Consider the following 18,248-nt stretch of genomic DNA (forward strand, 5'->3'; position numbering starts at 1 on the left):
CTACCCAGACCGCACCTCACTGAAATGTGGCAATATTTGACCATTCATCTTTACAAAACTGTTCAACCTCTGCCAAGTTCCTGCGGGAGCTCAGAGGACAGCAATCTTCAAGTCAAGTCACACATTCTCAATTGGACTTAGGTCTGGCTCTGACTAGGCAATTCATGGAAATTTACTGAAACCTCCAGAATTACTGGCAGCCAGGGCGTCGTTAGGCCTGGACGTCCGAGGCATCCCCCAGACAGCCGTGATCACAGCAAAAGCTTGCTTTTGTGGCGAGTGATGTTTCTGTGTGTGTGTGTGTGTGTGTGTGTGTGTGTGTGTGTGTGTGTGTATCTGAAGGAATGTTTTAGTAATCACTGTCCTGTTGAAAGATCCAATGACATGACAGTTTTAGCCCCCTGGCAGAGGCAGGCAGATTTCTTTTTAATCTCCTGGTAATTTCGAGTCCATAATGTGTTGAATCCTAACATGGTTCCCATAGCCTTTGGTGGCAAAACAGTCCAGCACATCACATATCCACCAACATATTTACAATTGGGAGGAGTTCTTTCATGCATGTAGTGATGGCCATTCGAGGCTTCAATGCCGTTCTTCTAGCAGCAGGATATTATGCTAGCAGCGCTAACTCAGATTCTATTTTTCAAAATAAAAGCCATCATTTAAATATATACGGTAATATAGTTAATCTAGTCTGTACATTTTATGTTTAATGTCCGTTCCAATGTTACTATTGTCTGTTCTTTTTCAGACTAGATTGTTAACTATATTGCCTTATGCATTGCAATGATGGCTTTTATTGTGCTAAAGAAAATGAGTGCTGTCAGCATAATATCCTGCTGCTAAAATAACGCTAATTCACTACCTGAATGACCGTCCCACCACTTTTACACCAAATTCACCTTTGGTGTTTGAGGACAAAAAAGCTTGACTGACTATTGTATTCAAATGTTTTAGCACATAGCACAGAGACTGCTTTAAAACAAATAGAGGCATAACCTGTGATTTTTAAGGTGATTGGTAACAGCTAAGCTAATCGAGACTGTTATTACAGCTGGAGTGGAAACGTATCCAATCATCATATTTTTAATACATAATTAGATTTGACAATGCAAAAAAATTCAGAGGCACAGCCACTGACACACAAAAAAAGTATTAATGTACACAAGCTGCAACCCAGGTAGCTAGCATTCATGTAGCATTATTCCCTTAACCTGGTCTCAAATAGGCATTGTCAGTTATTTCGTGTTGCGTCAAGTGCATGCCAGCCATATGGTGAGGGCAAACTCAGTCTCTGGCTGGTATTGTGGTTAAGTTATTTACTACATATTACATTTTTTCACATTGTGTTGCAGTACAAAGTGGGTTGGAATAGGATTCAATAATGATTTTAGAAGTAGCGGCAATATGGAAGAACAATCCACTTTGGATGGGCATCGGAAATATTTGTATTATTTAAATAGTATTGTAACTTCTTGATGTTTAAAATATATGATTTTAAAAACCGGAGTATTATATACTGCGTCAAGGACCCGGTGACTAGTCCACAAATGGACTATTTGTGAAGAGCGCGCAGAATGACAGAAAGCGAAAAGCAGTACTAGCCTAAAACGATGACTTGTATCACCCACTTTGATCTACGTGTAACAATTCTTGAACAGAGAATCCCAGACAGGCTAGCTAGATAAGATACCCGGCTTTAGGCTATTGGATAACGTTAACGTGCACTTGATGCCCAACCACATTCAGAATTTAATGCCTAACTTAGGATTTCTTTTTATAAACTTATAATTTTCTTCCAAAGTAAATATAAATTATTTAAGTTTTCTATCTTGCCTCATGCGCAAAATGTCAACAACGTACGCGTCATAAAAACTATTCAAAAAAACAAAGGAATTGTTTTGTATAAATTCCAGATCGGTATTTTAATTCTATTTAGAAAATGCACACACGTACTTCAATATCAACTTAATTCTGAATATTCAAAAAACTGTAGCATGCCTACAACCAACATAGTTTAAATGCTTATAAAACACTAATACCTTCATGAGAGTTCAATATATGTTAGACCAAACTCTGGCAATGACAACATCTGATAATCATAGTTAAAAGCAGTTTTTTTGCGTTTTTCTTTTCAAATGTTGAAAGTTCTGTCAAGGTGTGAGTAGACAGTCAATTGTATGTCTTGCTGTTGATTTTTCCAGCCGGTCAGATCTGTTCCTTGAACACCAACGTTAATGAACTCTCTTCTTGGTGAGCAACCGGTGTAGATCTGGCCTTGTTTTGTAGGTTGTTTTCCAACTGAAAGGTTTTCCTCCTGAATTGTACCCGTTCTAAGATCCTATTTTCTTAATCTGAAAAAAAGTTGCTGCCCAAGTAAGCAAATACAACGCTCCGTGAGATTTTAACAGCAACGGGTCGGGGGGGGGGGGGTTAGGCTATGGCTGTTCCCTTTTTGACTTGAGTGCTTGGTGGATGTTATATGTTGGACCTTATTCCATGGAACACTACATTTTGTTTGCACGCCAAAGGTCACACTCAGGACCTATTGGACCCTAGTCTCCAAGCTTCTTCCCTTTTAAGTTACCTCAAGGTGCATCTAAGGAGGGTCACTGTGCAAAGCACTGTGTGCACAACAGCAGCAAAGCCCTTCACATGTCGCAGTACAGGCTGAGGACTAGTGCAGGTGTTTGTTCTTCAGCATATTGGGTTTTACAACACACTTCAGGTTTTATTGCCTCAATGTTACCTTTTCAGGTTTGGCATAAAGCATACTTATCAGCTCAGGAAAAGCAGGTGTGTAGGCTGTTTGCATGTTTCCCGTTGTCCTTGGATATAGTTGGCATGACGAACGCTTCCTTGGATAGGCTGCCTTAAGGCCACCCACATTAGTGTTCCACCTCTGTGTTAGTGAATCGTGACCGACCAAAACCTTTGTCTCATTAATAAAGTCTTGGTTCCCTGAGAGAGGGCCCCACACTCTCCATCCGCAGTGAAAAGTGGCCCTGAATTAATGCGTTCAGAGTCAAACTGGGCTTTTGTGGCCTCCAGGCTGATACCTTCTCGGGCCACAAAAGGGCATGACTCAGGTTTGTATTCAGGCCTCTACTGGTGTCACACCTCATTCCCTTACTCAGGCAACCAAAGTTATATTAGTCCTAACCAAACCTCTCTCTTGAATTGGTCACCAAAATAAATTTAAATTATTCAATAAATTTCAAACCCACTTTGCAACATGACAATGTGTGAAGAGGTGTGTGTGTCTAGACAAGTAGGCGCAGGAGGAAGGACAAGGCAGCCCCAAGGGAGAGGCCCAGTGCCAGGAAGAAAGTCATCAGTGCCCCAGCTGTCTCTGCATCTTTTGGAGCCACCAACCTGGACAACAAGAAAGAGAGAAAGTTGACAAAGAGCCGGGGGGGGGGGGGGGGGGTGTCTTCCAGAGCACACTGCAGCAGAATGTGACAGTTTGGGTAAATGAGGTTCTTTGGTGAAATATAATGCATGTTCCCGGAGTTTCTCTCCAAAAGTTATAAACAAATAAATGTTCGTTTGTATCTCATTCCTTTCCCAATGAGGCCTAGGTTAAAAATAACTAAGTGTTTGAGTGTTGTTAGAGTCAGTCTTTTTAAATGAAATAAACAGAATCTTGTTGATTTTGTAAAGCCGCGGTAAGTTACATCAGGAAGCTTCTTACTCAAATAGGAGAGGCCCTCTTATCCTTCTGTCAACACACACAACCATTCTCCACTTGTTTACCGTCCCTTGTACTTCGTATTGGTTTATGCATGTTGCAGAATTGGTTTCACAACAGTGTCACACAAGCACTTAGCTGGTTAGGACTCTGCTCTGGGTCTTCTGATCTGTGTGTGTGCGCGCATCATCATCATTCTCAGAAGAAACCCTTACAATGCAATCAAAGACTGATGAAGTAGACAGAGCACGTTGACAAACAAGAACAGAGTCCACGCCAGCTGTTAATTCTCTACGTTCAAATACTTGGTTAAGAATACCACGTTAACACAACTATAAAGTATGCAGACCCCACAATACCGTCTAAATCAAGTCTTTGTACGTGTGTGTGTGTGTGTGTGTGTGTGAGACTTACTGTGGAGCGTATGACATGGACAGGCAGACGCAGTAGCCGCTGGAGAGGGAGAATAGCGCCATGAAGATGGTGAAGATGGCGTCATGGTTGAAGAGTACGGGCAGGTGGGAGCGTTTCTGGACGTTACACAGCATCAGCAACGGCACAAAGACCACCCGGGACACCACCAGCACCGGCAACAGACGGCTCTCCTTGGGGGGCTGGGGAGCACGTCCAGCTCGGTGTTAGACACAACAAAATCACACACCTACGACAGCTGCGATCTCTCACTGCCAACCGGAGACTTCCCCTCAGCGTCGGAAAACGTGAGGAACATTACATCGGTAAGAGGATTCTAGGCCACGTCATGAGAAGCGGACGTTCCTTCAACACAGGGGTGGGATCTAACGCGTCGTGGACCTCAGAGGTCTCGCGTGCGACGAGAGCAAATGAACGAGGCCGACCGAGGCCCCGGGGGAACCTACCCACTGCACCAGGCTGGTGACCGTTCTGCCCATCCAGTCGCCCACGTTGAAGAGGAGGAAGCAGCACACGGGGATGAAGTAAGGCTCTGGGAGACGGAGGGACACGGGTGGGTTAACAGCGGCCGAGCGCGTGCGTGCGCGCGCGGCGTGCATCGCAAAAACAGCCAGTGGCGCATCAGCTTTCCATACCCCATTTCCCAAGGAACTTAGTCTTTACGTCCACGGTGATGGCGGGGAACACCGCAAGAGTGATGGTGAAGACGAACGTCACGCAGAAGGCCTTCACCCATATCTGTTGAGAGACAGGAGGACGGGCCTGGTCATTTTCAACCCCCTCCCCTCAGGGACCGGCACAAATATTTGCCGTTAACTGGCAATCCTGTTAGCCAACTACTACCAACAATGTGCAGAAAGGAGACAAATGGACACCCTCATCATTTATGTTCATCTGGGTGTTCTGCTAATTGATTTCCCTTTAACACTTTTAAATGCCAGTAGCGGAAGGAAGCAAACTCAAGCCTCTGAAGAAGAGTCAATAATTGTACCATAACTACGGACTACAACCATATTGTCCATTCAGAATCAAAAGACACTCCCTCTATAGACACAGCGGAGTAACAACCGAGGCACAGACGTACCTTTTTGAACACCTCCATAACGCTGGACTTGTCTCGGTCTCCGGCCGGTTCCAGGCGTACGAAGGCCTGATTTGGAGTGGTTTCTGTAGTCCCCTCCACCATCTCGTCACTGGCAGCCAAATGTGGCGGATGGCCATTGGCTTGGTCGTTTGGCTTCTCGTTGTCCACTGTGCTGCTCTCTGCCCAATGAGCAAGAACGGGAAACGGGTCAGGAAAACCAGACAGAGGCCATAGAGCAAGGAAGTGAGTGGGTGTGGTTGGAGCGCTGGCCAGGATACTCTGGCATAAGCACAACAGAACTTGTCTGTTATGACACCCCACACCAGAACTTGTCTGTTATGGGGGCTCAGTGGTTAGGGAGGAAGGCTTCCAATTGGAAGGTTCTTGGGTCACATCCAAACTGGGCCATTTGTCATTGTGTCCCTGGGCAAGGCACTTTACCCCACATTGCTCCTGGGAAGATGGCCTTGTACTGTAAGTCACTTTGGATAACCTTCTGCTACATTACTAAAATGTAAATGAAGTGGGCCAGAGGTTTTCCCTCACCACTGAAAGTAGCCAATAATTTGGATGCCTGAGGGTGTCCTTGTCCTTTCTTAATGTGAACGGAAACCCCATTGACACCAACAGCAGTTTTCTCCAGTGGTTAAACAGTGTCTGTGTCAGTAAATGTATCACAGAGCACCTCTTTGTCTGGGAGCTGTGGACGGCTATAGTAAATGAATAAATGTGAGTGTATACTGGGCTAATGAGATAATGCTCCATTGACTCAGATCAGACCAGGGCCTGAGGGTCTCAAGTAGGACTGCTCATTTAAGAATTTCAAACACAATTAATGAACTTAGATCAGCACATCAGGGATAATGTGCACTTCAATAATCTTCAAAAGCTATACTATTATAAACTTCACTTTTGGATAAAATCACCAGTATTTAGCTAGCTAATTATAGGCGTATAGCTGCCAGTTTAGCTTTCTAATTAGCTGTAGCTTATAGGCCTAACTGCTTGTTTTTAAGCTTGTTATTTCTGGCTGGTTTTCTAAATGGCTTTCTAACTAGCCATGCTCCAGAATTCTCAGTTCTCTCGGTTTTGTTCTCCAACCAAAAGAACATAGCCTCTACACCTGCACAGTTCACACTGTATGTTATTATTCCAAGCAGCTACATGAGGATACTCGGGCATAAGCACACCAGACCTTGTCTGTTATGAAGTGGGCCTAGGTTTTCCCTCAACACTGAAAGTTGCCAATAATTTGGACGGCTGAGGGTGTCCTTGTCCTTTCTTAATGTAAATGGAATCGATTTGTACTGGGCATCGATTTTTGTCTTTATTTATGCAACCCTTATTTAACTTGGTAAGTCAACTGAGACCTACGGCTACAGACTATGTCACCATAGTGGAGGATCAGCAGGGTGGGCATTTTGTACATGGGCATATGTGGCGGCGTGAGTGGAGTTGGTAGTGGAACAACAAACCAGTACTGGAGTTAACTTTGGACTGAAGGTAATACGGGTATTGAAATGAGAGTGAGCAGTCCAACCAAATACCAACATATTTGTCGATGTACTCTAACCCATTCGGGGTGAGGTTGTTTGGGGGACAGGCAGATTGAGGTAGACTCCGATTGAGGAGTGTACATTTTATATAGGAGTAAATGCGCGTCAAAGACGACATGCTGGATGTTGGTCGACTTTGCCTGCAACATTTTTCTCCCAGGTCTACTTGGGACAACACAGTATTCAGTGAGGGCCAGCTGTACATGGGATGGTGTTGCCGGCATAAAGGCAGATGAGGGAGTTACTGGCATGGAGCACAACATGGGTGGCTCACAGCAGCCTTACCTTTCAACAGCACATCTGTGGTCTCCACCTCGTAGCTCCGGTTCTTGTCCAAGTAGAACTGGGCGAACTCCTACATGAGACCGGAACAGAGGCCAAATGAGACACACCAGACAGTCCCTGGACTTGAACACAGACTGCAGAAGGCAGTTTCGTTGTAAAACACGTATTCCTCCATGAAAGGTGGAGCTGGAGTTTTTATTTTTATTTCAAGCAACGGAAACATTTTTGTTCTGACTCACCAGTTCCATTCCGATTCAGCAGAGGGCAATATCCGTGTGTCACATACATAATTTTTTTTTTTTTAGTAAGCAAGCACGACAAATAGTTCTATTCATGATTAAAAGAAAAATCTACCCTGGCGAATAATATTCTACACGTCGATGTTAAAACTTTCCAGGGCACACATTCTCCGCCTACTCCGTTAAAAGACCTGCTCGTTTTGTGACCCGACACCTCCGTTTGTGGTAACCAGGCATCCGCCTTAGATAGAACACACGGTGGTCATATTATCCTGCCAAATGGTCGGCTAGAGCCCTGGGGGACACAGGCCATTTCCTGTGTACAATCCGGACAGAAAGATTCTTTAAGTAACACCTAGTGACTTCATGCAGCGTGATGATCAGCTGTAGTCCTGAGAGAGACACGGTCCGCCCCGGGCGCCCAACCTGTGCGTTTGATCACTGGCTCTTTTGTACTCTGGTAGAACCGAGTCACTAACCAGACGAGGCAACAGGAGGTAGCAGATCAGCGTGACCAAGGTCCCTACGCACGGAGTGATGAAGTAGCCCAGCGCAGCGGTCTCGGGGTCCGTGTCACCTGTCACATGCGCACAGGGAAGCAAAAGGAGAGGTCAGAGACCCACTAGTGTCATGCTTGGCTGGTTATTTGACCGTTTATGATTGGACAACTCAACGTGCATGTTCAGGCTGGTATACAAAAAGAAAAACTCAAGAGAATTCATTTCTAATGCGGTTCTTTGACAGCATATAAGAGCGGGAACTGTGTCCACCAACCATGAAGCACGCTAAACAAATCATGAAGCACGCTGAAGTGCTGACCGGTCGGCCGCTGAACGCCGGCCATCTCTGATCTGAGCGATGACTGAGTATTTCCCTGTGGCCACTTGTGGTTACAATACAGTGTCTGCTTGACTCACTGGCTATGGAGATTAGCATGGCGATGGCTGCAAAGGTACCCGCCAGTCCCTGGCCACTCATGAACAAAGTGCTGTACTTCTGAGGCAGCTGACCCACCAGGCCGAATAGACTGCCCTGTAACACGGCTCCAAATGCTACAAGAAGAGAGAAGAGAGGGGGTTATAATATACCGCACACACACACACACACACACACACACACACACACACACACACACACGTTCGCATCCTACTCACAGTTGATGAACCAGATGGTGACCATGGTAACAGTGAAGAAGCGGTCCTCCTCCATGGGGATCTTGACCAGGATCGCAGTTAGGACGAAGAGAAGGAAGATGAAGATCATGCTGCCCGCCAGCCGCACCATCTCCGGTATCCTACACAGAAACACGCACGAGCAAAACCCAAAGGCTTTAGGGATTCGGGTTGGGTGCTGACCCAGGTCACTTTTTCATGTAAAGGTCATCTGAGGCAGTGTAAGGTCACTTTTAGCCAAGGTCCGATCACTTATAGAGGACAGTGTGTTTTTGGAGGAGCTCGGCGAAACGGCGATCACATGACCGACGGGTTGCGTCTCTCCGGATTACTGAAACCCAACCCACAAGAGCGGTGTACATTTTTTACAATGTAAACCAAGGCCACGTCCGTCACGCGCCGGACCGGCCGCCAAACGCTCCGCTGGGTGACACGCCAAACCTGGGAGAAAAGCGGCCGCCTCACCGCTGATAGAAGAAGGAGTTGAGGAGAGTACAGAGGAGGACGGGGAGCTGAGACAGCAGCGTCATCCAGTTGTCGAAGTAGTACTCTTTGCGTGCTGCCACCGTGCCATTGCTCAGCTCGGCCTTGTTGAGGCGACTGTTGAAATACTGATAACATGGGGGGGGGGGGGGGGGGGGACGAGAGAAGAGATTAAAGGTTAAATATCCACCATGGGCCATTCACAGCTCAAAGGGGCCCAGTCAATTTTCCAATACAGAGTTGACGCCAAAGATATAACCCCAGGAACACCAGATGGAAGAATTTTGACCAGGTGGGGACATCCCTCTAAAACAGAATTGACCCCAAACTGTGCCCCACTTACACACAGTCCCTAATCCTAACCTTAACAACCTAACCTAATCCTAACCTTAACAACCTAACCTTAATGTAACCTAGCCCTGACTGGAGGTTTCACCCAAAAACCTAACCGCTAATCCTGGAAAATCTAGTCCCCACATGGTCAATTTGAATTTTTTTTAATGACAAGCGGGAGACCTGCAGAACCGAAAGAAGAAGTACTTCTAGGAAATGACCAGTGTTGGATCAGCTCTACCCTACCCTACGAAGATGGCCTTTGACCCACTAGCCATTACGAAGATGGCCTTTGACCCATTGGTATCAATGTTTACCATGGAGGCGGTCATGAAGAAGTTCCATGGTAACAGCGTCCCGAGGCCCAGGATGAAGAAGATGATCCCCACCAACCAGCCCCTGAGAACAGGAGGAGATATTCATAGGACTTTTGGTGCGTTAACCATTTTATGACCACGATATTTGTTAACAGGAACTAATTTGTGCGTGAAATTAAGTAATAACAGTCAGGATAATAACTAATTTATGTACTGTGAAATAAAGTGATGGTTGTTTCATCCTAACTGCCATTTCATACAAGAACACTGGAAATATTACCAATACACTCTGTTCATTAATTTAATCAGTACAAAGGTCCCGTTTCTTTGTCTGGAGGCTATTTCTTTTTTTGAAGATTGTGGCTGGGCTGACAGTCGGAGAAGTGAGAAACAAGTGAAGGAACTGGAAAATACTGATTCAGTAATTATTTACCATACATTAAATATTCTTTCATTATTCAGTATAGCCATTCATATGTATCAGCTATGTACCATGTATGCGTATATTTGCCATACACTATAGGATCTGCATTTCTGCCTTATACCCCATAATTTGAATACTATTTGCTTCTGCTATTCTATTTACACACGTGTCTCTATTTGCACTAGACCAACTGTAATGCATTAGTTGTTCAGGCTTGGTGGATTGCTTAAACAGACACTAATCAGAAAGGCATAGACTGGAATGTGTCCACGGAACAAAGTAGTGGGCTAAATGGTCGTTCAAATCCCACTTAATTATAAAACATCCCCTCTATGTCCTCAATTTTGGTTATAACAGAGAGAAAGTTTCAGAAGCTTTTTCTTTCAGCCTCTCTGCCTCCTGGTTCTTGCAAACTCAACTCTACTGATATGTAATGTAATGTTATACTCTATTCATTAAATTCATGTTTTACATTAATTTATTGACAGGTCAAAATCCAGTTCCACAAGTTAGAGTTGTTTTTTTGTTGTTTTGTTCACATATTAGGAGGAATTGGCCAGCCACAGAGTCATGGCAGACACTCACCTATCACGTGGGGTCTCTGCCCAAACCTTCATCCTGTGCACGAGGGTTCAGATGAAACTAGGGGCAAAAGACAGAACCCGGTCAAACATCTTAAGAAAAAACGTGGAATTTCCTGTCTTCTCAAATAACTTTATTTACAAAATGAAGACAAGGAGATATGGTGACGCCAATATCAAACCAAGTTCTGTAACGGTGAAACTCTTGCCAACTCGTCTCCCTTCCGACCGGACCTTCCTCACGGTTTGTGGGGGTAAAATCAACGTTGCTTCAAAGTGGGCTATTTGTGGTATTCAACACAGGGCTATATCGTGTTTTTACATTTGGGCTTCAAAACCATGAGCGGAATACAGAAGGTGCCTATAAATAGCATTGTTTTGCATACCATGGAAGAAACCTCTTTTGCTAAATGAAATGTTATTTTATAATGTAAAATATGTAATGTAAATTTCCAGAAGGTCCACAGAAGAATAGACAGAGTAGATATGCCATCACCAGCAAAACAAGGTTTGTATGCTGAAGTCAGGCCTGCTCTAAAAAAAATACACTTCCTGTAAAGCTTTACATGACTCTCATTTCATAGACAGCGGGTAATAAAGAGACTACGCATTGTGTGCTCTGCCTTTAAATGGGCAAAACAACTTGCTAACTAGAAAAGAACAATCCACAAACGTTCCACAAGTATACTCTGATCCGAGTCTAGGTCCTCCATCGCTAACTGTAGGAAAGACTTCTTTGAGGCTAAAGTCAATAGAAATCTATTCTGATGCAAACTGCCCTTGTCTACAACATAATCACAGACGCAGTCAGTCACGGTTAAAGTTCTTTTGGAAATGGCTTCATTTATTGTGTTGATTCAAATACACATTTAAGAAGAATGTTGATCTAGGACATAGTGAATTAACAGGGTGAGTTTGGTCAAGCTGAATCTCAGACCTCTGCGCAAAAACAGTTTGCAAGGCTAAGTAAACACATAGTTTAGAGAGAGCGGTTGGCAAGTGGCACTAACAAACCCTACCAGGACGTTTTACCACCATCCCACTGGCTTTAAACTTCTTCATTTGGAAATAGTGTAAGATTGTTAGACTTATTTTGGTATGCATTGATTGATTTATTAAGGTGAACAGACACTTGTCTCTTATGATGTGGGAGCTCTTTGCCTTTCCTCTATGGTGGCTGAAGACAAAGGAATAACATGCCTGTTACCACATTTTAGACCCCAGTGAAGCAGGAAGCAATGAAAGGCCACAATACAATTCTGTCAGACAGATATAAACTTCAAAAAGTATAATATAATTGCATCTTTTATAGTTGTATTTGTTTTCTAAAATCTTTAGGGGTGTCAATAATTCTGACACCTATCTTTTTGAAAGAAAAATAAACATACTCTGAGTAATTGTAGTGGTATAAAAGAATATAGTTTACCATATTTTCAGCATAAAAATATAGCTCACTACACGTGTTATTTATTATAAACAGTCTTTTTGATCATCTTAATCGAAAGGTGCAGTTCCTAATGAAGGTCACTGTTTATACAATTGGTAAAGACCATGTAAGTTTGTGGGAAATGTGTTTATTGTACATTACAGAAGGCAAGTCAATTCTATAGTGCGCTTGGCATAAAAAACAAAGACCCAAAATACCTTTTTCCCCCTTTGTAGATCAAGAATTAAGTCCGCTTCTAGTATATCCACTTTGTTCTGAATACAAACCAGTCATCTCCGACATTCTGAACCACCCACACAAACGGCCCATTTAGCATGGCTGCAAGGTCTATAGCAAATCAGTCCCAAACATTGTCCAGATCAAAATAAGTGCATCACTGCTACCAACGTAGGAAGAATCTTGCTCAATGGCGTCACATTAAATGTATCATATGCGAAGGAGGGGCTGGTGAGCAGAAGGAGCTAGCAAGTAGCTACCTGTACAGTGTTGCCAGATGGCATGGTTCCCCGAAACTTGGGATATTTTCAATGACAGTGAGCGGGCAAAAATTGTCTTAGGCGGGTTGATTTACAGATAGGGTTGTATAGCGTTTGAGCGGGTAATTGCTGTAAACAGTCATTAAAATCTGGCAAACCCTGCATGTACAATACTGACCAGCAGAATGAGAGTACGCAGTCTGATCACGTCAAAGCGTAGCCCAGCGAAAGTCTTAGTTTGCTTTTCAATGCTGAAATGACAAAATGTATGAAGAAGCCTTATATAAATATAACAACTGTTCAGAATTAGAAATAGTTTTTAGGTAGGGTTGACTTTTTTTTTTTTACACGGCATTCTTTCGACAGAAAGGTATTGCATTTGGTCTGTCTTTAGTTAACACTTATTTGTAACCCACGCCACAAATACCAGGCTTGGTCTCTAGGACATTTTCATCCATGACGCACTGGCTCCGAAAAAAAATACTGCAAGCACAGACACACGTACGCAATTCTCTGTTCTCACTGCACACACGAATACACACGCACTTGTAGCCTACACAACCAATCTTTATACAGAGTGAACACTGAGATTAAAGTGATATTCCAGTTAACAATCTCAGTGACTGGGAACAAGTAAGGCATTCACGGACACGACCGCCTCTAGGCAGTTGATTTGTTACATTTAATTTCCTGAAGTGCAACAATTCTGCCAAGGGGCAGACGTTCAGACGCACAACTAAGCACTTGCCAGGATGTTCATACGTTGGTTGCATTAGACGCAAACTTTGTAGATTCATAGACCTTTAGTTTCTTATAAGTTCTCGAGTGTACAAATGCATGTAAGTAACGAATGCATCAAACATTAAAATATATTTTATTTTTTTATTAGGCATTTATAAATCTCAAAATGTTTTTAATCGCAATACTATTTCATTGTATTATGAACACTTCGACGTCAAGTATCACTTATTTGTTGCTACGTAGCGTTACTTGGCCAGTACCCGATAAGTACATGTACATCAAAACCCATGTGCACCTGCACTTCGGTGTATGTGCTGCAGATACACTGCGTAAAGACCATTGTACGGAAACTCGCGCTTGACTTGGGATAAAATATGTGCAAGAACTGACAAATCGCCCATTAGACTATGTTCATCAAAATGTATGGTTTTTTCCAGGCTTGTTCCATTAAGATATCCTATCCCAACCCCTTTTCCCCAAAATTCGAAGTACCTGTACACCGTTCCGGACCAAGTCGAGCACTGGTGGAAACATCAACAAGATTGCAGCCATTGATTACATTGTAAGGCACCAGGTACTTCACAGGCCTGCACCTGTAGACCGAGAGTTTTTTTTTAATCTCCAGTCATTAAATCCTAACCAACGGCAGTTTTTAAAAACCCTTTTCCGCAATTTTAACTCCGTCCCCCGTCTGTCATAACCAATTGTCTGTACGACCCTGTCTTACTACAACTCCCAATGGATTTCAGGGAGTTTAAGATCTCAGGAATGATCCAAACAAAATGCTTCTAACCAGGAAATCAAACCTCAGTGTTACAGCACCCAAGTAAGAGAAATGTAAAGATGTCTAACAGGATATACTACATACATACAAATAATAGAAATGTCAGAAGCTGTGAGAAAGTATGTTGGTATCTATTAAAAGTACAGGCCCAACAAACCCAGCAAGTCTTTGGCTCAACTCCTTTTTCCATCTAGCTTTTTCTTCCTCTTCACTTGCTTTTCTAACCTTTCTTTGTTTGCCTGGTCATCTACAGCAGTCTTTTTCTGGGAACATCCTAACAAACCATGCCCACTGTATTGCATACAAACAGTTAGTCTTTCACAGTATCCTGAAAAGTCCACATTCATGCACATTATTTGCCAAGTGCAAACCCGTTGCTGAATGAGGAGACGTCAGCACATTCTATATTTAGAAAAGCATATAAAATGAGTGGTGTTTATTCTGAACATACAATTTGGGCTTGTTTGAAAAGCAGGACAGCAATTAGTTCTTTATCCGTTTTCTGTTTCGGGCAACAGGTATGAGCTCTCTCTCACACACAAACACACTTTAAAGTACTTCTTTTGCTTCAAGAAATCTAAATATTTGTTTAGGGAAGGAACTAAGGCCCTTAATCTAAAGCGTGCAGACAGCAGCGCATTTCCCCTTTTTTAACTACAGCTAAGCTGACAGACATTTACTGCACACTTTCTTTACCTGATTACCTCATAGTCTCAATCTAACCAAACGCCTCAGACCCGCGGATGCACGCACACACACACACACACACACACACACACACACACACACACACACCACAGTGTTTCTGAGTAATGGCCAGTTTAGCTGTCACAGTCACAACAATGGTCAAAAATAGGGGAAAGTGTGAGAGTATGCTTTCTATTTTCACATTGCCACATTCATACCATAGATTTAGTCTTATCCCGTGGAATAGATATTGTAGATTAAACACACAATCCTGGATTATCAGACCATCTGATTACGTTTAATGTCCTAACGCTCAACCCACTTGCACCCCAAACAAGGACGTTTAAAAGCCATTGTACAAATTCTAGGACATCTGAAAGATTTTCTGATGCTCTTCCAGACATCCTCCTCCAAACCAAGGACGACAGAATAAATAAACCTGTTGACACTCTAATCGAGGATCTAAACCTTGCTTACTACCTTAGATATGGTTACACCAATAAAAATGAAAGAATAAGCACCAAGCAGCTTGCACCCTGATACACAGAACACTAGAGTTCTGAAGCAAGCCTCTGGATAACTGGAACGGAAATGGCGCTCTTCCAAGTTATAGTATATAGACTTAGCTTGGAATACAGTAAAGTCCAATGCTGAAAAGCACTCACATCTGCTCGATTAACATATTTTTCCAACCTGATTGAGGCGAACAAGAATAATCCAAAATTTATTTTGGATACTGTGGCAAAGTTAACATAAAAGCAACTTTCTACAAGTGAATTGGGTCTTCACTCCAGCAGTGATGAATACTTGAACTTTCACAAAAATATAATCATGATTAGAAAACAAATAAACTCTTCCATAAATAAGCATGATCCTCAAAAACCAAGTTGCTCTGGGAAGGCAGTGACTTGCCATGTCTTGGAATCTCAGGGGACAGTTTTTTAATCCTACATCGCTAGAGACGTTCACTAGAATAGTTGAGCTCTAAACCCACTAGTCAACTTGTATTACACCAACTACAATATTATAGGATACCAACGAAATTAATTAAGGAGCTATTTCCTGTACTTGCTCCAGCGATGTTAAACATGATACATTGCTCCCTATCTTCTGGATGTGTACCGAATGCACTATAATTGGCAGAAATAAAGCCTTGTCTAAAAATATCAAATCTCCATCTGAAAATAAACCATCTCTGGCCAATTTTCAACCTCCCGTTCCTCTCCAAAAAAATGTCCTCTCCTGTTTCCCAGGATCTCGATGACTTCTTGAAGACAAATAATATTTATGAAATTCTCCAGTCCGGTTTCAGACCCCTTTGTAACACAGACTGCTCTCGTGAAAGTGGTCAATGACCTTTTAATAGCATCGAACAAAGGTCTTGCATCAATCCTATTGCTTCTTGACCTTAGTGCTGCTTACGATACCAATGATCACGCTTCTTTTAGAGGGATCGAAAACCCATGTTGGTATCGTATATATCAGAAATATATCAGTTTGTATGTGTGGATGGCCTGTCCTCTGCCAAATCAAAAGTTCATTTTGGTGTTCCTCAGGGCTATAAAGAAATGGATGACAGAACTGGGACAGTCCACACCTCACCTGACTGTCTCAGAAACACCAAGAGAGAGAAAGTATATTTATTGTCTCAGTCCTGTCCCAGTCCACACCCCACCGGACTGACCCAGTCCTGTCCCAGTCCACACCTCACCTGACAGTGCCAGTCCACACCCCACCTGACTGTCCCAGTCCACACCTCACCTGACAGTGCCAGTCCACACCCCACCTGACTGTCCCAGTCCACACCCAGTCCACACCCCACCTGACTGTCCCAGTCCTGTCCCAGTCCTGTCCCAGTCCACACCCCACCTGACTGACCCAGTCCTGTCCCAGTCCACACCCCACCTGACAGTGCCAGTCCTGTCCCAGTCCACACCCCACCTGACAGTGCCAGTCCACACCCCACCTGACTGTCCCAGTCCTGTCCCAGTCCTGTCTCAGTCCAGTCCACACCCCACCTGACTGTCCCAGTCCTGTCCCAGTCCAGTCCACACCCCACCTGACTGTTCCAGTCCTGTCCCAGTCCTGTCTCAGTCCAGTCCACACCCCACCTGACTGTCCCAGTCCTGTCCCAGTCCTGTCTCAGTCCAGTCCACACCCCACCTGACTGTCCCAGTCCTGTCCACCTGGTTATACTTTGGACTTTGGGTTTTGGACCATACAATGGAGTTTTATCTAGCCACTGTACATTAAATCTTATTGCTTGCTCTTTGGGGTTTTAGGCTGGGTACCAACGGCTGTTGTAAAAATGGCTTTTTAAAATAAATTTAATTGATTAATTGCTCAAGTCTATATTGTTTTGCTTAAAATGTTGCTAAACTATTATGTATAGTGTATTGCAAGGACCATGCCTTTGTTTGCTGGATAGTCAAAAGAAGTTAAAAGCAAGATCATGATGGGAATTACTTACTGGTTAATGGCATATGAGGAAGTGCTGAACCTGTACATTTTATACAATTATTTGTCCCACACAGAGAACGGTCCATATAGATAAAGCTACGCGAATTATCATTGAATCAAGGATTATCAGAAGCTTAATCCTCAAATGCGTCAGACATGATCATGCCCCATGTGGTGTCTGGTAACCGCAAGTCGCATGGTGGCCTAAAGCATTTGACAAAGCCATCCGCATACCTAACGATATCTCGGCAATTCTCGTTTCAGACACACAATAAACATGGACTGCAGCACCTGCCGCGGAATCCACCATTCATCACCCGTACGATGTCCATAAAATGGTACACATTTAGCTTACTAAAGTGAAGCAATAGCGCAGAATTAGACGTAGCCTCGTGTGAAGCACGTCCTGCCAACGTCGGCGTGCAACTCTAAGCGCAACTGCTCAGCCTAAGATGTCGGGAAATGTGATATTTGAATACAGCACATTTATATTCATTTTGCTGGTTGAAACAGAAAAAAATATTCAAGAACCAATACTACGCAATCAGGGGCACCCTTAATCACAAAAACGCGCCCAAGGGCAGAATTGTTGCGCCTCAGCACAGCGAAGAAATCCATTAATAGCCTGTTAATATTTCAGACGATATAGGACTGTTACAGTTAATTAAGCTGAAACAAACAATATTAGTTAGCACCACCTCATGAAATCACGGTACGCACGATTCATTTTGTGCCTACTCACCTAGCAGTGATCAGAAGTGCAGTAATCAGCTCACCGTATTTTCATGATGCGACGATAAACAAAAAAGCAAACGTACTTCCGAAAGAACAATTAATGTGTAGCCTAATACGTTAAAACATCGCGACGTGGCGTCTGCGACTAATTACGAAGCGCTACGCTGCAGTATTAATCGTGTTCTTTACATCGGGGACATCTAAACAATATGAAAATCCAGGAGCACAGAGCGATTCAGTAAAAAGTAATTGAACACTCGGAGCTAGAACACATTTCCGTTAAAACCTCTGAATCCACCCTTTCAAAGGGTATCTAAATAA

At 43.4% G+C, this 18,248-nt stretch overlaps 1 protein-coding gene across 3 annotated transcripts; it reads right to left on the reverse strand.

Moving 5' to 3' along the window:
- Positions 1-1,068: 1,068 nt before the first annotated feature.
- Positions 1,069-18,219, reverse strand: LOC105020692 (equilibrative nucleoside transporter 2). Of its 3 annotated transcripts, XM_010887907.5 has the most exons (14): positions 17,935-18,219; positions 12,699-12,771; positions 10,602-10,658; positions 9,593-9,674; positions 8,925-9,070; positions 8,442-8,581; positions 8,205-8,339; positions 7,767-7,864; positions 7,049-7,118; positions 5,208-5,386; positions 4,759-4,861; positions 4,570-4,655; positions 4,106-4,305; positions 1,069-3,375 (listed from the first exon to the last, which is right to left on the reverse strand). In XM_010887907.5, the coding sequence occupies exons 3-14, from the start codon at positions 10,631-10,633 to the stop codon at positions 3,264-3,266; spliced, it is 1,383 nt and encodes a 460-aa protein (XP_010886209.3). In that variant the 5' UTR covers positions 10,634-10,658; positions 12,699-12,771; positions 17,935-18,219; the 3' UTR covers positions 1,069-3,263. The 3 variants fall into 3 exon arrangements, with proteins under 3 accessions (XP_010886209.3, XP_010886206.3, XP_010886207.3); XM_010887904.5 differs by lacking the exon at positions 12,699-12,771 and having other exon boundaries at positions 17,935-18,218; XM_010887905.5 differs by lacking the exons at positions 12,699-12,771; positions 17,935-18,219 and adding an exon at positions 12,242-12,448.
- Positions 18,220-18,248: the final 29 nt, after the last annotated feature.

Source organism: Esox lucius, chromosome 24, assembly GCF_011004845.1.
Source record: "Esox lucius isolate fEsoLuc1 chromosome 24, fEsoLuc1.pri, whole genome shotgun sequence".
Classification (NCBI taxonomy): Eukaryota; Metazoa; Chordata; class Actinopteri; order Esociformes; family Esocidae; genus Esox; species Esox lucius.